Source organism: Cervus elaphus, chromosome 28 (genome assembly GCF_910594005.1).
Source record: "Cervus elaphus chromosome 28, mCerEla1.1, whole genome shotgun sequence".
NCBI classification, from domain to species: domain Eukaryota; kingdom Metazoa; phylum Chordata; class Mammalia; order Artiodactyla; family Cervidae; genus Cervus; species Cervus elaphus.
In genome coordinates this window covers 49,448,004-49,473,982 of record NC_057842.1, presented here as the reverse complement: position 1 = coordinate 49,473,982, position 25,979 = coordinate 49,448,004, and the positions used below count along the sequence as shown (strand labels likewise).

General features: G+C 34.6%; 1 protein-coding gene across 14 annotated transcripts in view; it reads left to right on the top strand.

Annotated features, from left to right (window-relative positions):
* GRIK2 (glutamate ionotropic receptor kainate type subunit 2) overlaps positions 1–25,979 on the top strand; it is a 721,045-nt gene that overhangs the window by 536,349 nt on the left and 158,717 nt on the right. For 13 of the 14 annotated variants that reach the window (XR_006338355.1, XM_043889993.1, XM_043889994.1 and 10 more), the window contains one exon: positions 21,672–21,895. Coding sequence is in view for 13 of the 14 variants with exons in the window: in XM_043889993.1 (XP_043745928.1) it covers positions 21,672–21,895 (224 nt within the window). In the remaining variant the exon portion in view is untranslated. The remainder of the gene's footprint in view (positions 1–21,671; positions 21,896–25,979) is intronic. The other variant, XM_043890003.1, reaches the window with a different exon arrangement.

Below are 25,979 nucleotides of genomic sequence, written 5' to 3'. Positions count from 1 at the left end.
ATCCACAGCAGAGGAAGGAATCTAACATGGCCTCATGTTACGGGTCCTTTGGACCAATTCAACACAGTGAGTTTGTTGCTTCTACACATGTATGTAATAAAAAGAGTTTACCTGTAATATGTCATTTCTTAAGAGCCAGAGGGACTCTTCCCAATCATAAAAAGTTACATGTAGAAAAGTTCTAGTACTTTTCAATCCCACGATCCTAGTGACCCCTTTAGACTGTAAGTCTCGGTGGCTGATGCTTTTGCCTGTTGGTGTCCTATACCTGAAGTTTTCCCTCAGAATTCTGAACTCATCCCCTTCTAGACATGGCCACCATCTACATCCTTTTAAAAGCAGCTGTTAGTTTGCAGTTAGACCACTGATGAAAATGAATGCCTGATCCACAGAAACCTTGTGAATCTGTGGCTTGATGGTCCTATTTTGAGGTAGGGCAACTTAGGCTTTAGTAACTAACAATACGGGAAGATCGGAAAAATTTCACTTATCAAGTGGAAATAGCATATTGAAGAACTCAGCCAGCCAGGCAGCAGTGACATCTTGGCTTTATCTGAAAAGAGGTAACTACCCCTTTGGGGGAAATTTTATCCTCCACTTCACAGCTTAAAGTAGCTGCTGACTAACCAGGACCCTCAGTTCATAGCAGTTCTTCTGAATGCCTAGACTTGGTTCACTGACAAGTTGAAACGTGATATTGTCCACTTGGCTCCTGTGAATATCCATTATTAGTGCTAGCTAAATAGAACCCAGACTGGATGTGATCTTTCTTATAGGTGAGCAAATGTCAAGGTCATTCTTAGAACTGTATGACCCCCACTATTGCCAGTGCCCTATGTTTTAGTCCGTTATTTTGGAAAACTATATTCTGGCAGACTAAATAGACCCCTTTCTGCAGCTACCTACCATGGAAACAGATTCTGGATGCTGATCAGGAAGTTTGGATCACTAATAAATCCAGGATCTATGATTATTAATTGCTATATTGGTCTTTCTTGCTCATTGTTTATGTCTCAAAGTATTCCCTGAATCTTCTCCTAACAACTCCATTGATCTTTTCTTCATACAATTCATTATGTTTTTATCATTCCTTGGGTATTTCTTGCTTCAAGGAATCTTATATAAATGCTAGGAGGGATCCCTATTCTGCCTAGTCTACCAGTAAATACTGATTGATAGAGCCTGTCATATTGTTTCACAGATGAGAAAATAGAAGCTTATTTTACTCTACTATGAGATATATTTATGTGAACTTTTAAACCAGTGAATGAGTAGTAATTACCTTCTGAAGTCATGAATATCTAATGTTTTTATAATTTAGTCATTGTTCTGAGTTTTTGTGTATATATGGAAAGATTCAGAAATATAATCAAAGTGAGTATTGTTCCTTCTTACTCCTGGAAAAAACTTCATGGGCATATTAAAAAAAGCTAAAAATCAATAGCTATGATAGATAATAATACTTTCTTCAACATGCTATTTAATACTTGATATCAGATACTTCATCAGAACTGTTCAGGATAAAATACTTATTATGAAAGGGGAGCTTATTATTCATTACCCTCAAATACATTGATTGCTTTTCAGAAATTAAAATTAAAGTAAAAGAGTCCTTTAACTATTTACACATTCATGTTTTAAAATTATTTGCTGTCAAAAGAAAGCTGCATTTGTAGTAAAGTTAATTGGTAGGTTTTGGTCAAGTAAAACTTTTCATGTGTATCTCAGTCTTTACATTCTTTTTTTTTTTTTTTTTCATTTATTTTTATTAGTTGTAGGCTAATTACTTCACAACATTGCAGTGGGTTTTGTCATACATTGACATGAATCAGTCATGGAGGTACATGTATTCCCCATCCCGATCCCCCCTCCCACCTCCCTCTCCACTCGATTCCTCTAGGTCTTCCCAGTGCACCAGGCCCGAGCACTTGTCTCATGCATCCCACCTGGGCTGGTGATCTGTTTCACTATAGATAATATACATGCTGTTCTCTCGAAACATCCCACCCTCGCCTTCTCCCACTGAGTCCAAAAGTATGTTCTGTACATCTGTGTCTCTTTTTCTGTTTTGCATATAGGGTTATCATTACCATCTTTCTAAATTCCATATATATGTGTTAGTATGCTGTAATGTTCTTTGTTTTTCTGGCTTACTTCACTCTGTATAATGGGCTCCAGTTTCATCCATCTCATTAGAACTGATTCAAATGAATTCTTTTTAACAGCTGAGTAATATTCCAAATTGATTAAAGATCTAAATGTAAGACCAGAAACTATAAAACTCCTAGAGGAGAACATAGGCAAAACACTCTCTGACATGAATCACAGCAGGATCCTCTATGACCCACCTCCCAGAATATTGGAAATAAAAGCAAAAATAAACAAATGGGACCTAATGAAACTTAAAAGCTTTTGCACAACAAAGGAAACTATAAGTAAGGTGAAAAGACAGCCCTCAGATTGGGAGAAAATAATAGCAAATGAAGAAACAGACAAAGGATTAGTCTCAAAAATATACAAGCAACTCCTGAAGCTCAATTCCAGAAAAATAAATGACCCAATCAAAACATGGGCCAAAGAACTGAACAGACATTTCTCCAAAGAAGACATACAGATGGCTAACAAACACATGAAAAGATGCTCCACATCACTCATTATCAGAGAAATGCAAATCAAAACCACAATGAGGTACCATTACACGCCAGTCAGGATGGCTGCTATCCAAAAGTCTACAAGCAATAAATGCTGGAGAGGGTGTGGAGAAAAGGGAACCCTCCTACACTGTTGGTGGGAATGCAAACTAGTACAGCCACTATGGAGAACAGTGTGGAGATTCCTTAAAAAACTGGAAATAGAACTGCCATATGACCCAGCAATCCCACTCTTGGGCATACACACTGAGGAAACCAGATCTGAAAGAGACACGTGCACCCCAATGTTCATCGCAGCACTGTTTATAACAGCCAGGACATGGAAGCAACCTAGATGCCCATCAGCAGACGAATGGATAAGGAAGCTGTGGTACATATACACCATGGAATATTAGTCTTTACATTCTTAAATAAAATGACCACAAAAATTCTCTAGATTTAACTTATTGTTCATAGTTGCATTTCATTTGATTAGTAAAAGTTTCCAAGGAAGGATACATATATATTTAAATGACACATATTGTTCTTTCTCTTTGGAATATATATATTTTCAGTAGATGAAAATTATAAAATTGAGAAACAGTATAAAAAAACTTATTCTAACTTGGAATATGCATTATTAACATTTTGCTCAGTTTATTTACATTGATTCTATACTTTAAAAACATTGTATTATACAACTTTTCAAAATGTACAAATAGAAAAGAAAAATGAAGTTTTATGTACCCATCACCAAGCCTCATGGGTTATAAATACATGGCCATTTTTATTCATCTCTGGCCCTGCACACTTGCTTGCCACCTGCATTATTTTGAAACAAATCTTAAGACTTCATATCATGTTACGTACACTTTGGTATTTACCACTAAAAGAAAGAAACTGAAATTTTTAAAAAATGGAAACACTCTCATTATCACATAAGAAAAATATGACTCCTTAATGACATCAAGGACCCAACAATCAGTACTTATTTACATTTTCTTGGTTGTTTTATCTTATTTAATTACTTAAATTGAGATCTAAAAATGCTATATAATTTTGATTAGTTGGTATAACTCAAGATGCATATAATCTATAGGTTTCATCTTTACAATGTTTTTATTGAGCTGAATTCATGTTTAATATTGTGTTTCTATATTCATTTACCATTGAAGGGATAGGCTACCCACTCCAGTATACTTGGGCTTCTCTTGTGGCTCAGCTGGTAAAGAATCTGCCTGCAATGTGGGAGACCTGTGTCTGATCCCTGGGTTGGGAAGATCCCCTAGAGAAGGGAAAGGCTACCCACCCCAGTATTCTGGCCTGGAGAATTCCATGGATTGTATAGCCCATGGGGTCGCAGAGAGTCGGACACGAATGAGCTACTTTCACTTTCACTTTCTCAGTGTTCACACAGTTTCATTGGAAACGTTGTAAAATGCCCCTTAATAATGCATAGTAATTCTTTCTTGTTATATTCTAACATTAACTATTCCCTTATAAGGTGTGAAAGCTACTCACAGTCCCAGCTTACAGGTGATCTTGAGAAAATACCTTTATGTATCAGCCTGTTTCTGAATTTGAAAATTTTCTAAAAATTTGAGATGTGAAATTCTAATACAATGGATAGATATAAGATCTAAGCAGGCTGGAATAGAAGCCTGTTTATTCATTCAGTAAAAACATTTCACTTATGATTTCCATCAAGTTCTTCTACATCTGAAATTAGACACAATTCTCTTGCATAAGGTTTTTAGCAACACACAAAAAGTCATTTGTTCTGGTTTTAGGGAAGTAAAAAGAAAGAAGAGAAAGAGTTAGGGAAGAAGGAAGAAAGGCAGAAAGAAGGACCAAAGTGGGGGTATCTTAGATAAAATAATAAATGGAAAATTCTAACCTTTGTTTTATGGATCTATTTCTTAATATTGCATTCAGTTTTCTACTGTTAAACACTACTGCAACTATAGCAGTATTAGAGAGGTTTTTGTTTGCTGTTTTGCAGCAAATATTTTTCTTATTTAATCTTTTTGTTCAGAATTAACTGTGAGTTATTCAAGCATCCTTAAATATATGGGAATATTTTATCAAATTGTATTAAACAAATATGGGAATAACTTCAATTTTTATTAATAAACACAGGGAAGTGGTATCAGCTCAATCATTACACCTGGATTATTAGAAAAATCAACTATTCTGAAGGGCAATTCTGTTCCTCAGTGATATTTGTAGAAAATCATAAAGCTATTTTTACTAATTGACGGATTTCCTCAGGGCGTCAGTGATCACATGGGTGGATATAGGAGTAAAATCATGTCACAGATTCAGAATTACTGTGGACAGTATTATTGACCAATTTTTCTAGTATTATTTATATAAAACTGAATTACCACAAACATGAGGTTTTTCTTAAACATTTAATTGGTATTATAGTATTTTAACAAATTCTAAGGCACAACTAAACAGCTCCTTTGCAGTTAATTTAAATAAAAGAATTTATAGAGATCACAATTATAGGGTAAATAGAAGAGCATAAATCTAAATGCTATCATTTCCTTTTATTGGAAAAACCAAACAAGAGTGAAATGAGAGGTGCGATAGCAAAAGTTTTCTAAATCTGACACCTTCTGTTTAGGGTTTGAAGTGTGTGTCATGTGATGTTCCTATATTCCGTGGGACTTTCTCAAGAGGATCAATAGAATGATTAAAGTGAGAGAAACTTGAGGGGGTGGGGGGAGGTGGAGACATGTTTAGTCCTCCTCCCGCATACCCAGCTCCTTTCTACCCCAGAGCATTTGGAACTTATAAGTCCCTCTGCCAGGGAACTCTGATCAGAACATCTCAGGGCTTTATCCCCCACTTCACTGAAGTCTGAACTCAAACATCAGGACTTTGGAGAGATTTCCTTTCTCATCTTAGTCCCTTCTTCCTAGTCACACTCTGATCCTCTTAACCTGATTTATCTTCCTCCTCAACACTCTTCATGTTCTGACATTAATGCGTCTAACTGTTTCTTGATAGGTGTCTGTTTTCTTCGCTTTGTCTGTCTCTGCAGTACTGTGAGCATCTAGAACAGTTCCTATCACAAAGCAGTCGTTCATGAATAAATATCTGTTAAATAAAGTAGTGAATTGCTCAAAAATAAGTTTACATTTTCTTGGTTGTTTTATCTTATTTAATTACTTAAATTGAGATCTAAAAATGCTATGTAATTTTGATTAGTTGGTATAACTCAAGATGCATATAATCTATAGGTTTTATCTTTACTCTGTTTTTACTGAGTTGAATTCATGTTTAATTGAGTGAATGATTCAGATAGATGTCAGGATTCTTAGTTCCCTCGTACCGCAAACATTTTGAAAGTGAAAGTGAAAGTTAGTCACTTAGTTATGTCCGACTCTTTGTGACCCCCATGGACTCTAGCCCACCAGGCTTGACTGTGGAATTCTCCAGACAAGAAATACTGGAGTGGGTTGCCATTTCCTTCTCCATCAAACATTTTAACAAATATCAAATAAACAGTTACAACCTTTAAAGCAATTAAGTAGTGCAGATTTAAAGAATTTCACTGGAAATCCCAGGTGGCTAAAGAATCTGCATGCCAATGCAGGAGATAATGGGTTCCATCTATGGATTGGGAAGACTTTCTGGAGAAGGAAATGGCAACCCACTCCAGTATTCTTGCCTGGGAGATTCTATGGACAGAGGAGCCTGACCGGCTAAAGTCTATGGGGTTGCAAAAGCATCACACGTGACTTCACTACTAAACAACAGCAACAAAGGAACTTCATTAGTCATGGAAACCAGACAAAACATATTACAAAGTATTTTTATTAGAGTATCAATTATAAAGATATCTACATGCAATACCAGCTAGCTCTTTAGATATATCTGAATATTTTATTGCCCAAAGTTCTTTCTTACTGTGTGTATTATTATAACAGTCTGTCTGTTCTGTCCCATCACCTCATGGGAAATAGATGGGGAGACAGTGGAAATGGTGTCAGACTTTATTTTTTGGGGCTCCAAAATCACTGCAGTTGGTGACTGCAGCCATGAAATTAAAAGACGCTTACTCCTTGGAAGGAAAGTTATGACCAACCTAGATGGCATATTAAAAAGCAGAGACATTACTTTACCAACAAGGGTCCGTCTGGTCAAGGCTGTGGTTTTTCCAGTGGTCATGTATGGATGTGAGAGTTGGACTGTGAAGAAAGCTGAGCGCTGAAAACTTGATGCTTTTGAACTGTGGTGTTGGAGAAGACTCTTGAGAGTCCCTTGTACTGCAAGGAGATCCAACCAGTCCATCCTAAAGGAGATCAGTCCTGGGTGTTCATTGGACGGACTGATGCTGAAGCTGAAACTCCAATACTTTGGCCACCTCATGTGAAATGTTGATTCATTGGAAAAGACCCTGATGCTGGGAGGGATTGGGGGCAGGAGGAGAAGGGGGCGACAGAGGATGAGATGACTGGATGGCATCACCGACTCGATGGGCATGAGTTTGAGTAAACTCCGGGAGTTGGTGATGGACAGGGAGGCCTGGCGTTCTGCGATTCATGGGGTTGCAAAGAGTTGGACACAACTGAGCGACTGAACTGAACTGATCTGTTCTGTTGTTGTTTAGTTTCTAAGTTGTGTCCAGACGACACTAATGGTAAAGAATTCACCTGCCAATGCAGGAGAAACAAGAGATGCGGGTTCAATCTTTGGGTCAGGAAGATCACCTGGAGAAGGGCGTGGCGACCCACTCTAGTGTTCTTACCTGGAAAGTCCGATGGACAGAGGAGCCTGGCGGGCTACAGTCCATGGGGTCACAAAGAGTTGATATGACTGAAGCAACTTAGCACACACATATTTTTTACCACTGAGGCACCAGGGAAGCCCTGTTTATCTGTTTAACAAATACTAATATGTGCTTTGTATTTGTTCTAAGCATATAATACAAACTTTTAAATGTAAGGAGTTAAGTAAATTTATAGTTTAGATTTGACCCACTTAGTTAGGTTTGCTTAGTAATTCAGCATAAGAGGTAAATCTATTTGTAAAGTAAGCTCTGGGAGAAAGGTATGTTCTATTTAGCAAAATGTTATCTCTGTTCTTAGATAAGAACAGAGCTTATCTTCTGTGTTTGACTCTTTGCAACCCCATGGACTATACAGTCCATGGAATTCTCCAGGCCAGAATACTTCCCAACCCAGGGATCTAACCCAGGTCTCCTGCGTTGCAGTTGGATTTTTTACCAGCTGAGCCACCAGAGAAGCCCCAACAGTGAGGGAACACAGCCCTGCTCATCACCAGAAAACTGGATTAAAGATTCACTGAGCATGGCCCTGCCTGTCAGAATAAGGACCTGGTTCCCCTCTCAGTCAGTCTCTCCCATCAGGAAGCTTCCATAAGATTTCTTCTCCTTATCCATCACAGGGCAAACAAAATGAAAAGCATAATCACAGAAAACTAACCAAACTGACCACATAGACCACAGCCTTGTCTAACTCAATGCAACTATGAGCCAGCCTTGTCTAACTCAATGCAACTATGAGCCAGCCTTGTCTAACTCACTGCAACCAAGATGGATGGGTCATAGTGGAGAGATCTGACAAAACATGGTCCACTGGAGAAGGTAATGGCAAACCACTTCAGTGTTCTTGTCTTGAGAACCCCATGAAAAGTAAGAAAAGGCAAAAAGATACGACACTGAAAGATGAACTCCCCAGGTCAGTAGGTGCCCAATATGCTACTGGAGATCAGTGGAAAAATGACCCCAGAAGGAATGAAGAGACAAAAGCAAAGCAAGAACAGCACCGAGCTGTGGATGTGACAGGTGATGGAAGTAAAGTCTGATGCCAAAAACAGCAATTTGGCTTAGGAACCTGAAATGTTAGGTCCATGAATCAAGGCAAATTGGAAGTTGTCAAACAGGAGATGACAAGAGTGACCATCGACATTTTAGGATTCAGTGAACTAAAATGGACTGGACTGGGTGAATTTAACTCAGATGACCATTATATCTACTACTGTGGGCAAGAATACCTTAGAAGAAATGGAGTAACCATCATAGTCAATAAGAGTCCAGAGTGCAGTATTTGGATGCAATCTCAAAAATGACAGAATGAGTTCTTTTCATTTCTAAGGGAAACCATTCAATATCAGAGTAATCCAAGTCTATGCCCCAACCAATAATAGTGAAGAAGCTGAAGTTGAACAGTTCTATGAAGACCTACAAGAACTTCTAGAGCTAACACCCCAAAAAGATGTACTTTTTCATTCTAGGTGACTGGAATGCAAAAGTAGGAAGTCAAGATATACCTGGAGTAATAAACAAATTTGGTCTAGGAGTACAAAACGGAGCAGGTCAAAGGCTAAGAGAGTTTTGTCAAGAGAACACACTGGCCATAGCAAACACCCTCTTCTAACAACACAAGAGAAGACTCTAAACATGGACATCACCAGATGGTCAATACTAAAATCAGATTGATTATATTCATTGCAGCCAAAGATGGAGAAGCTCTAGCCAGTCAGCAAAATCAAGACTGGGGGCTGAGTTTGGCTCAGATTGTGAACTCCTTATTGCCAAATTCAGACATAAATTGAAGAAAGTAGGGAAAACCAATACTAGACAATTCAGGTATGACCTAAATCAAATCCCTTATGATTATACAGTGAAAGCGAGATGTAGATTCAAGGGATCAGATCTGATAGACAGAGTGCCTGAAGAACTATGGATGGAGGTTCATGACATTGTACAGGAGGCAGTGAGCAAGATCATCCTTGAGAAAAAGGAGTGCAAGAAGGCAAAATGGTTGTCTGAGGAGGCCTTACAAATAGCTGAGAAATGAAGAGAAGCTAAAGGCAAAGGAGAAAAGGAAAGATATACCCATTTGAATGCAGTGTTCCAAAAAATAGCAAGGAGAGATAAGAAAGCCTTCCTCAGTGATACTGCAAAGAAGTAGAAAAAAACAATAGAATGGAAAAGACTAGAGATCTCTTCAAGAAAATTAGAGATACCAAGGGAACATGTCATGCAAAGATGGGCACAATAAAGGACAGAAATGATATGGACTTAACTGAAGCAGAAGATATTAAGAAGAGGTGGCAAGAATACGCAGAAGAACTATAAAAAAAAAAGATCTTCATGACCCAGATAACCACGATGGTGTGATTGCACACCTAGAGCCAGACATCCTGTAATGTGAAGTCAAGTGGGCCTTAGGAAGCATCACTACGAACAAAGCTAGTGGAGGTGATGGAATTCCAGTTGAGCTATTTCAAATCTGAAAAGATGATGCTGTGAAAGTGCTGCAGTCAATATGCCAGCAAATTTGGAAAACTCAGCAATGGCCACAAGACTGGAAAAGGTCAGTTTTCAATCCAATCCCAAAGAAAGGCAATGTCAAAGAATGTTTGAACTACTGCACAATTGCACTCATCTCACACGCTAGCAAAGTAATGCTAGAAATTCTCCAAGCCAGGCTTCAACAGTACATGAACCATGAACATCAAGATGTTCCAGCTCGATTTAGAAAAGGCAGAGGAACCAGAGATCAAATGTTGCCACTTACTTTGCCAACAAAGGTCTGTCTAGTCAAAGCTATGGTTTTTCCAGTAGTCATGTATGGATGTGAGAGTTGAACTATAAAGACAGCTGAGCACTGAAGAATTGGTGCTTTTGAACTGTGGTGTTGGAGAAGACTCTTGAGAGTCCCTTGGACTGCAAGGAGATCCAACTAGTCAATCCTAAAGGAGATCAGTCCTGAATATTCATTGGAAGGAATGATGCTAAAGCTGAAACTCCAATACTTTGGCCACCTGATATGAAGAACGGGCTCATTCGAAAAGACCCTGATGCTGGGAAAGATTGAAGGTGGGAGGAGAAGGGGATGACAGAGGATGAGATGGTTGGATGGAATCACCGACTCAATGCACATGAGTTTGAGTAACCCCTGGAGTTGGCGATGGACAGGGAAGCCTGGCTTGCTGCAGTCCATGGGGCCTGAAATAGTCGGACGCGACTGAATGACTGAACTGAACTGAACTATCTTTCTTCTGTTGGAAGATATGCAGAAGATCTTATTATCATTTATTCTCTGTAATTTTTAAGTGAGTCTAACAATGTATTGAAGAATGAATCATTTTAAAGATCACTTTAAAAAAATTAAAGATCACTTTAATTTTTAACCTCCTCAGCATAGCTATTGTGGTTAATCCTGTGATGGAGAGTAAATAGTTAGGAGCTTTAAGATGGCTTATAATGCCTCTCCCTTTTCATTTTTGAGTTCATCCCACTTCCTTTAATACTGCTACTGATGGAGCATTTATGTATCAGTCCCATTTCAACTCCAGGTTTGCAAGATTAATGTAAATTCTGGTAATGAATATCATTTTGTATTAACCCATTAGAGTAACAATGGGGAAAGTCAGTAAGATTATAGTACAGTTGCACCATATACATACTTTAACTGAAGTACTTACTATATCTTTCCAGTTGTTTCTATGTTAACCTTTCCTGTGTAGCTGTCACCTGAGAAGTGAGATTGTCATAAACACCTTTGTGTCCTAAACTTTGCCCTGGCCTGGTGCATAGTCAGATTTTGATAATCCTTTGTGAAGGAATGTTTTTGCAAGAAGTAGTCTGAATAAATTAATTCTAAATTTATTCTAAACTAAGTAATGTCCATTTTTAACTTAACCTGCTCATAACTGGAAAATTGAATAACATTGATTATTTACAACTCTTATAATTTATCTATTATTTTAAAATGGATCCTGGAAATTCAGTGTGCTTAATCAATTGTCCATTGAAGAATGGTTTACTAGAGCAGAATTACAAGTTCGCAGTTCCATTAAGACGGTTTCTTGTAGTTTATAGTCATCCATTCTAGTGCTAGTAGTTTTCCTCGGTCCACCAGTACTGTTCCTGGAGCATTTAAACTGGGGTATGAAAGCAGGTTTAGCTGAAGATATGTAGGTGAAATAATGGCTTAACTCAATAAAAATGGATTGTATGAATGTTTTATAGGCTTAAGAACTAACCTGAGATTTTAAATACCATGTTGACATGTTTCTAGTTTCTGGTTTGAAACTTGCATATAAATTTGTGTCAAAGCTGCGATTCAACATCTCTCACTTCTCAAGTACTTGTTGGATGAATATAGAATAACATTTTGGATAATATTTTAGGATTTTTTTCCTCGTTTTTTTTTTTTACTGTATGTTTAAATATAACCATAGGAATTGTAGAAAGTAATAGAATATCATTCCTACTTAAGTGATTGTCTTTTGCAGAATAAAATATTTTAACTCAAATTATAATTTTAAAAGACATTAATTATTTTAAAATCAGGAAATCTGTAATACCAAAAATCCAGAAAGAAAATGTCAGAGACACCATCATTCAGTGCTTTGCTTAGGTATATAATAGTTATACTAAATTCCACTTTGAAATATTAATATGCATGTTTCCAATTGTTTTTATTAGAAATTTAGTTTTCTTGAAATTATCAATGTGAAAAAAAACTTCAATTCCTGTGAACCTATATTTTTTTCCTGAGGGAGCTTAGTAAAGCTTAATTAATCCATAAATACATAAATTTCATGGAAATATTGCAGTGAGAAAAGAGGTACAATTTTAGTATAGGAATATTAATTTCTAAACCATTCAGTTGAGAGCTTACAATGAAATCAGATTCTGGATGGGAATGAAAGGAAAATACAATTTAAAAAAAATTAACCACCTATCTCTCACCACTGAAACAAAAATCATTGTTTTGGAGTCATGGCACTTCTAAAGAATCATCAGTTGAGAAGTTCATTTTTCATTCTGTCATTAGTGGCAAGATTGGTAGATTTAGTCAATATCATTTGAAATTATCGGCAGGCTTACTTAAGCACTAATAACGTGACAGCTGCTGAAGCAGCAGCTGAATCTACTACTGTTAGTGTCTGACTTTTGACTTTGCAGGGGTTTTTTTTGGCTGCTCCATACAGCGTGAGCCCTTAGTTCCCAGCCAGGGATTGAACCCATGCCCTCTGCAGTGGAGGTGCAGTGTCCTAGCCACCGCATAACCAGAATTCTCTGAATTCTCTCTCTTTTGTCCTTAGCCAGGTCTTCATGTGTGAAATAATCCTTATTTTAAAAACTCATTTGACTACTTTACTTTCCATTGTGGACCTTGTGGTTGCTACTTTGGTGAAAAGCAAGTGTAAGGGATATTTTTCAAATATAAGCTTTTTTGAGAATCTAAAAATTGGACACTAGGTTGTATACAGTATGTTATATATACAATTGATGGAAGTCTAAACTTTGATGTGAAATTTATGTAACTTATACATCTCTCTTTCATGCTGCCAGAAATAGAGACCTAAATATATCAGGTCTGAAGGAAAAGGAAGCAGGTGTCTTCCGTAAATATTTTTATCTTTATTACTGTGTGGTCTTTATGACAACAATGATACAAAACCAATCTAGAAGAATTCTTTAGGAGAAAAATCAGTCAGAAGATGAACCTCAAGAATATTATCTACTGTAAAGAAGTCTGGGGAGTTCTGGGGGTAGAGTTAGCAATAGTGATAGTTTTATCCATTTGCTCATTCATTTTAAATGTTGATTAATTAATTTATTATTTATTATAAATAATTAATTTGTTAATTAATGACTACTTTGTGTCAGACACTGTACTTAGGTGCTGGAGATACAGAATTGTACACAATAAAAGAAACTCCTTATTCTAAAGGAACGTCTATTCTATTGGAATAGGTTGACAATGAGTGACATAATTTCAGGTTATGATAAGTTTTATGAAGAAAATGAAAACATGGTTAGTACATAAATGTGATTGAATGAATGGTCAGGAAAGATCCCTTTGAGTGACTGACATCAGAACAGACACATAATGAAAGAAGAGAATAAGCTATGTGGAAGTGTGAGGGACAAGATGTCCAGGCAGAAGGAATAGCAAGTAGAAAGATCTTGAACAGAAATGTGTGCACAGGTTTTTAAATTAACATGGGGACCAACATTGTTGGAACAAGAGTAATCCAACTAAGACCAGCAGGTGATTGGAACTGATATTGATGAGGTAGCCAGTGTGATGTAGGCTGAGCTTAGATCTTATTCTCTGTGTGTTGGAAGTCAGTAGAAGATTCTGAGCAAGAAATGATAATTTGGTTTGTACATTTAAAAGACCAAAAAGGTCTTTCTGGTAGCAGGAGAAGAAACGGGAGAATGAGTGAGTGTGCATGTGTCTGAAACTCACCATTTGCCCCCACATGTGTCTTGCTGAACAGGAATTTAAGTATTTCACTCCTGACTGCAGTATGCATGTATTTTTTTTTCCCCTCCTCCATGTTTTCTAAACCTACACTTAAAAGGATTCATCAAATCAGCTTTTTTAGATGGCTCAGGATTGTGTTTCTTTTGCTTACTCTGTGCTCTTGGCTTCTATAGTATTTCTATATTTATGTAACAATAGTGTTGCACTGTAATCTATTGTATAGAGGTATATGTACCAAAATTTTGATCAGTTTTTTTTTTTAAGAAATGTATTCTGTTTGCAAAGCCACAATAAAGTTGCATCTTATAGACTATGGGCAATAAAGCTAACAATAAACCTTATTTAACACAAACCATATTCATATTCTCTGTTCATTTGATCTTGAGAAAAAGTTGAGCATATCCAGTAGTTTCAGGGATCTTATTTTAACTTAAAAGGTTCTGATATATTTAATTTATAAATTTCAGACAGATATAATACAGTTTTGGGAAAATATAAGAAATGCTTTGTTAATGTGTGTATTCCTATGTAAAACACATGGCTTCCCCTGTGTATATTTTTCAAAATTAAAGAAATGCACATTTGAAGAAAAAAAAGAAAAAGACCAGAAAGGTCTTTTAAATGAAAGAAATAGAAGATGACATAAACAGAGGGAGAGGTATTCCATATTCATGGGTAGGAAAAATCAATATTGTGAAAATGATTACATCACCAAATGCAGTCTACAGATTCAGTGTGATCCCTATCAAATTACCAATGGCATTTTTCACAGAACTAGAAGAAAAAAATTCACAATTCATATGGAAACACAAAGATGCTGAATAGCCAAAGCAGTCTTGAGAAAAAAGAATGGGGCTGGGGGAATCAACCTTCCTGACTTCAGATTATACTACAAAGCTACGGTCATCAAGACAGTATGGTCCTGGCACAAAAACAGAAATTCAGACCAATGGAACAAGATAGAAAGCTCAGAAATAAACCCACGCACCTATGGGTACCTTATTTTTGACAAAGGAGGCAAGAATATAAAATGTTGCAAAGACAGCCTCTTCAATAAGCGGTGCTGGGAAAACTGGACAGCTATGTGTCAAAGAATGAAATTAGAATACTTTCTAACACCATACACAAAGAAAAACTCAAAATGGATTAAAGACCTAAATGTAAGACGAGAAACTGTAAAACTCTTAGAGGAAAACAGGCAGAACACTCGATGACATAAATCAAAGCAAGATCTTCTATGACCCACCTCCTAGAGTAATGGAAATAAAAACAAAAGTAAAGAGGTGGGACCTAATTAAGCATAAAAGTTTTTGCACAGCAAAGAGAACCATAAGCAGGTGAAAAGACAACCCTCAGAATAGGAGAAAATAATAGCAAATGAAACAACTGACAAAGGATTAATTTCCAAAATGTATAAGCAGCTCATACAACCCAATGCCAGAAAAACAAACAACCCAATCAAAAAGTGGGAAAAGACCTAAACAGACATTCTCCAAAGAAGACATACAGGCGGCTAACAAACACATGGAAAGATGCTCAACATCACTCATCATCAGAGAAATGCAAATCAAAACCACAATGAGATATCACCTCACACCGGCCAGAGTGGCTATCAAAAAGTCTACAAACAATAAATGCTGGAGAGGGTGTGGAGAAAAGGGAAAGCTCTTGCACTGTTGGTGGAAATGTAAATTGATACAGCCACTATGGAAGACGGTATGGAGATTCCTTAAAAAACTAGGAATAAAGCCACCATGTGACCCAGCAATCCCACTCCTAGGCATTTACCGTGAGGAAACCAAAACTGAAAAAGACACATGTATCCCATTGTTCATTGCAGCACTATTTACAATAGCTAGAACATGGAAGCAACCTAGATGTCCATCAACAGATGAATGGATAAAGAAGCTGTGGTACATTTACACAATGGGATATGACTCAGCCATATAAAGGAACACATTTGAGTCAGTTCTGATGAGGTGGATGGGCCTAGAACTTATTATACAGAGTGAAGTGAGTCAGAAAGAGAAAGATAAATATCATGTTCTAACATACATATATACAGACTCTAGAAGAATGGTACTGAAGAACTTATTTACAGGGCAGCAGTGGAGAAACAGACATGGAGAATAGACTTATGGACATGGGGAGAGGGAGGGAGAGGGTGAGATTTGTATGGAAAGAATAACTTGGAAACTTACATTACCACGTGTAAAATAGATCGCCAACGGGAATTTGCTGTGTGGCTCAGGAAACTCAGGGACCTCTATATCAACCTAGAGGGGTGGGATGGGGAGGGAGACGGGAGGGAGGTTCAAAAGGGAGGGGATATATGAATACCTATGGCTGATTCATGTTGATGTTTGACAGAAAACAACAAAATTCTGTAGAGCAGTTATCCTTCAAAAAAAAAGAGAAAAGAAACAGCTGAAAAAAAAAATCTAAAAACCTTTCTGGTTTTCAGATGAAGAACAGATACTAATTGCACAAGACTGAAAGCAGGTATGCAAGATTCCGACTGGGAGGATTCTCTACCATATTGACAGAAAATGAACTGTGTTTCTCTGAAAGTACACTCAGAGGCAAAGCATTTGTTCACACTTATACATTGTGAAGAATTTGGGAAAGTGTGCCACTGCTGATAAGTGGCATTTAATTTAATACACATCATTTTTTAACTAGCTTAAATGTCTTAACTAAATCAGTTAAAACTTTCCAGTTTATTCAGTGCACTTACTACTTTAGTTATTTTACCCCTTTACTAAGCATTTCAGAAAACTGGAAAAGAAGCTGTTTAGAACTGGTTTTCTATTGTTAAATTGCAAGAACTTTCAGAAGTATGCATAAGATGTTTCACTGATCAGGTCACAAATAACATAACATTGTTATATTCCTTGATTCTTGGACTTCATAATAAAGGTTTTGTTAACATGATCAAATTTTGGGTCATTATGGCATTCATGAAGATATACTTTATTATCTAATTTTTGTATTATGGAATTAGAACTTACACCAATAAATTCTACCATTCTTCTTTGATCTTTAATGAGACATTAATCAAAGGACTGCTATTAGCTATATAACTCCACAAAAATAATTAGTCTGTTCTCCCTAGATGGTTAGTTCACTAGGAATTATATTAATGTACAAATAAATCTCATTTCTAGTATGAGATCAGAAAAAAGTTTAATTTTAAAATTCTCAGTGATTTCCTTTTAATTTTCTTTTAACATTTTAGTAACTTAAATTGAAACTGTGTTCAGCAAACATTTGCTAAGCTATTCCTTGGTGTCAGATTTGTCCATTACCCTAGAGATGTTAGATTGATTATGATCAAGGGCTAAATAAGACAGTTTGGAAGAGTTTCACATAGAATGATGGTAAATTAATCCTTATTAAATTAATAAAATAGTGCTGCCTAGACATCTTTGTGAAATTTCCAGGGAGAGCTACTTTACCATTCTCTCAGTTCAGTGCTATGTGCTTTGATTGAAGAGAATGCCTGCAGGCTTCAAAGTGCTTACATTCTGATAATACAATTGCAACAATGTGTGCATTCAAAACTCTCATATTAGGTGACTTACCTGTGAAAAACTCAGAAATAACACAACGAAGTATTGTTTCATGTTAAATTGCATGGTTAAGTTTATAAGTGCTTGAACATTTGCTTAGGAGAAATTAATGTGTACAGAATGTTAAGGGATGCCTACATTGGAGGAAAGGAATCAGAGATGTGTCTTATAGAATTTGTATAGTGGAGAAGTGGGGAGATCATTTGGGGCAGGGGAATATAGGAACTGTAGCAGAAGAATTAGTCATGATGTATTTGGATGATTGTACAGAAAATGGTGGGAAATTAATATGGTTAAATCATCTTTGGGATCAAACTGTTTAAACTCTCACACTTCTGGATTTTTCATCCATGGAAAGGAAATCACACTACGAATTTGGTTTATCTGTTGTGAGAATTGATGCAACTATTATGGGCAAAGAATGCAATATAGTGTTGACCCAGGATGAATTCTTTGATGCTAGTTACTGCTAACATATTCCTTTTTCCTGCTATTATCACCCTCCTAATTCAGACCTTTGTCATCTCAGGCTCTTTCTTCAAGCTGTAATGCAAGTATAATTGTTTGGAAAGGTCTTCTATGACCCAATCTGATGGTAGATGTGAACTCTCCCTTTCATTTGTACTATTCATGTGACACATAACAATTTACTTATTTATATTTCTTTTGATGAAATCGTTTTTAAAAATTAATTTTGACTACTGGCTCTTCCTAATCCAGGAATACTTTATTCTTTAAAATAAAATCAATTACTAAATCAATTTTCATTAAATTATATTAACCTCTATCTACAGAGATTGAAAGTTCTGGGATGATTCTATTTTACCATCAAGGTCTTTTCTCCAAATGCTCAATCTTTAATAACATGATGTTTGATGAGAAAATACCACAGCTCTTATTATAAACATCTTCAGTATAATAACATCTTGATTAGATTCCAAAATTATTATATTATTAATGGGTTTCTAATGAGGTTAGAGCTTATTAATAGATAATGCTATAATGTATAAGTAAGTGGTCATCTTTACTGCTGCAAGAAAGTTCTGAGGTCTCATTTTTAAAATACCTTTGGTGTGCATTAGATATGGCTTATTTTTGACAAGTGATGTTCAGTAAATTTTGTGTTTTATTTAATAGTTAGCAACCTAGCTTTAATTAATCAACATATAACATGAATTCTACTAACTGAGGATATGGTTTAAAAATTCTCTTATTTAAAAATAGTTAATAGGCATTTTAAGATCTGTTTTAGGTTTATTATAAATTTGTGCAGAAAGTAGAGATTCCATATATCTTCTTCTATCTTACCCCTTTCCCTACAATTGCTCTTATTATCAGACACCATATTATTATTAGACACCATGAGTGTAGTACATTTGTTACAAGTGATGAACTTTTATTGATATTGTTAGCTATCCATATTTTTCACTAAGGTTCATTCTTCTTTGTATCTTCCATTTGATGGATTTCCTTTAGTTTTATGGATTTTGATAAATGCGTAGTGTCATGCATCCATCATTACAGTGTCAAACAGGATAGCATCACTGCCCTAAAACTGTTCTGTGCTCTACCTATTCATTACTCTCTCATCTCTGTATGTCTGGGTACTCACTGATCTCTTTAGTGCATTTATACTTTTGTCCCTTCCAGAATGTCATATATATGGAATTATACAGTATGTTGTCTTTTCAGACTGGCCTCTTTCACTTAGCAATTTGTGCTTAGGGTCTTCTATGTCTTTTTGTGGCTTGATAGCACATTTCTTGAGGGCTTCCCAGGTGGCCCAGTGGTAAAGAATCCACCTGCCCATGCAAGAGATGCAAGAGTTGCAGGTTGGATCACTGGATTGAGAAGATACTCCAAATAGGAAAAGGAAATCCACTACAATATTAATGCCTGAAAAATTCCATGGATAGAAGAATCTGGTGGGCTATAGTTCATGCGTCCATGGGGTCACAAAGAGTCGACTGAATGACTAACACACAGAACATTTCTTTATGTTGCTGGATAATATTCTATTCTACACATGCACCACTCTGTGTTTTTTTTAATTGGTTAAAAGTATCTGTATCTTTTGTTTCAAATGATTGATTTATTTTATAACTGAAAGCATACTACATACATTTGTGGGTTTTTTCCTTTAATAATTGGAATATAACTTTTTTTAGGCAATGCTGAATAAATTTTGAAATTTGATGTATGCTTTGTCAATCATATTAATATAAACCCATGGAACAACATCTTTGGAATAATGTAGTAAATTTGTCTTAATATATGTTACTTGAATTGTTTCTTAACTTTTGTTAATATTTTATGAATTAAAAAGTATTTTATGAGTTTAAAGCATATTCACTCACATTTTATATGTGACAAAATTTTGCTTTCTGTGCGCCTAGGTGGAGGGCAATTTATGAAGTTAAGTGACACGTGATAAAACTGTGCTGAATTCAATCACCAAATTAGGAATAAACCACTACTCTATGTTGTCCGTTTCTTAATACCATATATATATATAAATCTTGTAATTACCACTTTCCTTCCCTAACTTGTTTATTTTTTCACATGATCTTTACTTCCTTTTCTTCTGTCTTGGAGGAAGTGCTATCTCTTTTATGGAAAATATATTTGCTTGAACTCTGCACCTGACCCTCTAAATTCTGAGACTATAATCTATCAATCCCCACCCTTGCTTCTATGCATTATTGTTCCCTTTCCAGTTCTACAGACTCTGTCATGAATGAATGAATAATGTCTCCACGGTTCCATTTCCAGTTTCTGAGATGCACGTCTTGGTTGGTTCTAGTATAGATTCCAAAAGCTTAGGTTTATGCCCTTGGTTCCACTGCTAAATTCGCACTGTGACAATGAGCAAGTTTTTAACATCTGTGGTTTCACTTTCCGTGTCTGAAACTGGGACTAATAGTAGGATTGTGTAATAATTAAGTGTAACAATTCAAGGAGCCTTCTTAGCACAATGCCTGTTGCATAGCAAATATTGCAGGGATATTATTAGTGTTGATATTCCTTGACTCATGAATGTGAAATATGATTGTACTCTTCCCAGGACCCTGAAGATCTGTTTTTCCTTTCTGGTTGTTAGGAAATGTCTGTCTTTCTCCACTGCTACTATCGAAGATATTCTATCCAAGCACCTCCCGTGCCCCCCTCCAACACACAAATGCACACAAACGCACACTCAGAATAATATTGTCAACAAACTCAGCCTCTTAGAGAAATTTCTTCCTTAAGTCCTCCAACAATCCCTGAGAGAAGGGAACAGTAGAGGGCCAATTTCATTTTGCCGTACACCTTTCTGTAGCTTTTTCAGATGAGCATTTCTATATATTCTCTGAAAGCTCCATGTATTTATAAACGTAAAAGAAATATAGAAATATAGGTTCCCATCATAGGTTGAAATAAATGTTTGTTATTTCAGAATATTATAATTATTTTTTGAAATACGTTAGAGCTTAAGTTCATCCCTGACAGATGGTTATAACATAGTGAGTGAAAAGCATTAGCAATTTAACATATTTAAGCTACCGTGGAAAATTAGCAACTTTGTGAAAATTGAAAAACTAATTTCCTAATGTGATTTAGGCAAGGCTGCAAGGATTTTCATTAAATAATATAAAACAAATTAGAGAGATAGGAACAAAACTCAGAGGCAGTAAACACAATCATATTAAAAGAGGATTTTCACAATGTTAACTGTTTAAAGACTAAAACATTTTAACCGTACTCTATAGTTTTAAAACCAGTAAAAGAAATGTTTCCTGATTATCAGTTACATAATTTGAGGTCATTATTATTATTATTTACAATTTGACCATAGTATTTAGAAAATCACAATTTATATTGTTTATAAAGTTCAAATTAAAAGTATTGTGAGCTAGTTTAATAGCATGATAATTCAAGTACTAAATGTATGATAGTTTTTCCAGTTTTTTCATCCTATACAGTTTTTTCTTTCTATATGTGCTTGCCATAACTGTGGATTTGCTAATCTAGAAAATCACAGAAATGAGTAGCAGAGTAAATCAAATACTTCACTTCAGAGTAAAGAATGCTTTAAATGTTAACGGGACTGTTTTGAGACAATTCTGAAGTGTAAAGTCTTTGTTTTATTGAACATGATTGCTACTTTCTTGTGACTTAAGAGCATTTTTTTTTCTCCTTTTTTATGTTTCTCTCTACAGAAAGCTGACCTTGCAGTTGCTCCACTGGCTATTACCTACGTTCGAGAGAAGGTCATCGACTTTTCCAAGCCCTTTATGACACTTGGAATAAGTATTTTGTACCGCAAGCCCAATGGTACAAACCCAGGCGTCTTCTCCTTCCTGAATCCTCTCTCCCCTGATATCTGGATGTATATTCTGCTGGCTTACTTGGGTGTCAGTTGTGTGCTCTTTGTCATAGCCAGGTAACATGCTCACTTTTGTGATTTTTTTGGCAATTGTTACCTCTTTTTTCTAACTAATAATTGTCAAAAGTCACAATCAATTTTTCTTTTCTTTTCCTTTATTTCCCATGGAGTGCTGTAGAATAATGAACTTTTAAGTCGTATAGCTTATTAAAATGTGCTGTGATGCCTTTTTGGGCAGAAAGCATGCTGGTTATGTCAGTAAGCTATAGCTGTGTTAGAGATTACTCTTTTTTTAATCAGAAACTAAAAGCAGTTCAGATCACTATGATATAAAAATTATTTCCTCATTTTGAAAATTTATCTTGGACCAGACAGCAAAACAGTATGTTTTACTAATTTAAATTAATGAAATACTTATAAGAAAAACCAAAGTAGTAAAATTTAAAAGGAGGTTTTTTTTTTTAAAAAGATGCTGATTAAAAATAAGCTTTTTAAGTATAAAAACCTATCATGATTTTCTATGTAAAATGTGTATTTTTTTTCACATAATAAACATATCACCACAAAAAATTGCATTATATTTGTTGACATGTAGGGTATATTTCAATCACAGGATCAGGAACTCAAATGCCTAAGTGAAAAATACATATGTTTATATCTTATAATGACTTTTAAAGTCTGTGATATACCTCACTCTATGTGGTTTTTGCTACTCTGTTGTCCCCTGGAAGTGAATATTTGTGGTCATTTTTTATTTCTGTTTACCTCACTATCAAATTTTCAATAGATAGATTATTTTGATATGGTTTAGTTTTTTTTTTGTCTTGATTAAGGAGATTAAAACTATCCCTGGACTCAGAGCTCCATTGTTACTCAAATGACTTTCAGAGTCAATGCTTGGTGTAGTCTTTGAATATTTATATTCTATCAGATATCAAAAAGAGAACTCTAAATCCAAGATGAATTATAATTTTTCACATTGATGATAACACTTAAAAAGTACAAATATAAATATTTTTGTTTTAATCCAAATTTAAGTATTATATATGTGGGTTATTTTTTTTCAATTACTTTATGTGGGAGTTTTCCAATCAATTATCACTAAGAATATTTGTCCTTCCTTGAACATTTTTAATGAAGTCATATACTTTTTCCTAGCAGTGAAAAGTACTTAGTTTATTCAGTTAAGAAAAGAATAAAATTTTTATCATATATTATATTTTTATAATACACATTTCTGAAATGTGTGTGTATATATTTCTGAAATATGTGTATATATTTACACATAAATGTTATATAGACTTATAATTGTCCACCTAATAGTTTTAGTATCAATACATGAGTCCTTCAGAAAATTATTAGTTGTATTTGACTGAAAATGTATTAGAATCATATATTCATATTACATATGTAGTTATATGGTAGATTGAGTTAAAATTTTTATTTGAATTTTAGAGTGTTTTGCCCCCAAAATGAGAATTTGGAGTATGAAACTCATAAATTTTTAGCTCCAGTTTTTTCCATATCTTGTGTAAATAAAACCCAACCTCATGTTTGAGATTCTTTGAACCAATTGCATCTTTTTTTTTATAGTGTCCAACACAAGCCATCCTGGTTTATATGTTCAGAGACTTGAGTTCATGGATTATAGCTTAAATAATTCAATGAGTAAAGAACTCTGCAACCCACCCACAGAACAAACAGAAAAAAACAAAGATTCTGAAGTATAGCAAGTTCTTTTTTGATGTCTGCAGGTACACCTGTTCCCTCTTAATCATATTAACAAAATTCTCAGGAAGGATATAAACAAAGCCTAGAGGAAAATGTCCTGAGACAGTTATGAGGCAATTGTGTGGGCATCAGTCAAGCTAAATTAAATTCTAATATCAGTTTCCAGGGGATCTTAAGCAGAGACTATTGAATTACTTTAAAATCAACTTAGAAATTTTAGATATTCCTAACACTCTGTGCCTAAATCTTCTAAAATTAGCTTCAAAAGCAAATATGGAGACATCTGAATATAATTCCAGCTTAAAAGTGTGTTAGCAAATAGAATCATGTGATATTGATTTGCACTTAACTTCTAAAATTTTCTATAGCTCTTACTTTGATAAACATGAAATCATATAATATCTGTAGAATTATGATAACCTATACAAATTTTAAACAATAGAAATACATCCATGTCCTTCTATCTAAAAACGTACCATTAACTGGTATGCCATTTTTTAGTGTCTTTGACTTTTAGAATATTACTGTTGAATTTTGTCAGTGATTAAATGAATGGATTTGAAAATGATTCTATTTCAGCACATTATTCAATAATGAGATAACAGTTTCATATAGTTTGAAAAATTAAGTTTAATATCTTCATTTATGGGTAAATTAACAAATATTCTATTAAAATTAGTATAGGGTATCCTCTATTAAGTAATAAATATATTTGATGTTCTTAGAAAAGTATACATAGTGAAAATCAATTCTTTACATATTATCTCAGAGTATTTCCTTCAATTCTCAACATTATTATCTCATATAAATATTGTCAATTAAAAAAACAAACTAAAACTCAAATGAAAAGAAAATTTCATGAATAGAGTAAATTTAAATTCTAAACTGAACCTCCAAAACCAAATGATTTTGGATAACTAAGATCCACTCTGACATTGTATTGAACTCCTGCTACTGTGAAAGAAGTTCATGATGTACAAATAACAGCAAAATGTCTGAATTTCAATTGCAAAGAACTTAATTACCTTTTGAACCAAAATGGCATTATAATCATTTGTTATCAATTCAAAATAAGCATAGCATTTTTATTTTATCTATGAATAAGCATTATATCTTATGCTGCATAGAGATCACTGATGAAGTTGACATCATTACTGATGTCAAAATTAAAATCAAGTTTTCTTTATGTGTATTCTTTGTCCTTATCCTCATAAGATAACAGAGAAAGACAAATTACATTTAAAAATTCTCAGATATCATTTTATTTCCACTGAAATTCACAAAAATGCAAAGTTCTAAAGTAATATCACTTCAACAGAATTCATATTTCTTAAATTATTGCATATTATGTTATATGATATTTTGAGAAACTATGTAATATCTATTTTATCTCAAAATTAAAATATAACAAATGATTGAAATAGCATTACAATTTTTAATTGGCATTACTTTACTTTTCTCAGTCACCAGATAACATAGTCCCAATTATTATTGTTGCAATTAATCTTCTTTATCTTGTTAGCTACCAGGCCACACCTTCAGTTTGTTTTCTGTTTCCACTTTAATTATTCTATCAATCATTCACTCGATTAGTCAAATATTTCTTCAACCTGTAGTGAACCTTGGAGAATTAGGATTCCATAAAGTAATAAACATTAATTTATAACTTTCATCTATAGATTAATTTATATTTTGAATGAAAGTGATGCAAATATTTTATAGTTATCCAACATTTTTAATGATTACATATATTTTATATATATTTATCTAAAGATGACTTGTTAATGTATGTTTCACTGAAAAATATACAACTATAAAGGAAATAAGGCATTAAGCAGATTGTTATTTATCATTAGAATACTATATTTGAGTCATTGAATATCTGTTGTATCACAGTATTAACAACATTAAATTTGTGATAAACTGACAAATGATAATAATTCTTAGATTTTTATATGTTTAAAATTAAATTTAAAGGTAAATTATGATACCATTATAGTATTTCCCTTCATTTTTTTATGAGAAAAATTCTAAGAAATACTTGAAAATTCTCAATTTATTTTAGTGAGTATTAAGAACGAGATATATGATCTTATTTGTTTGTCCTGGAATGGCTTTATAGTCCATGATCTCTTGCAAACAGTTGCATTGTTGTTTATAGCATAATGATATAATCAGCATGCTTATCTTAATTAACTGAGAACTCTTATTTAAGAGTAAAAATGAACCTGAGCTACTGCATTCTAGGCATACAATGGCCTTACCCTAGGTATTCTAACAATAGCTCTTGGCTGACAGAGGATTAGGAAGAAATCTTGTCCTTGATGGGCTTGTACTTAATCATATGTGCCCCTAAATCTTTTTCTCTTTCTTTCCATTCTTTTGTTTCCTTTAATCTAGGTATATTAGC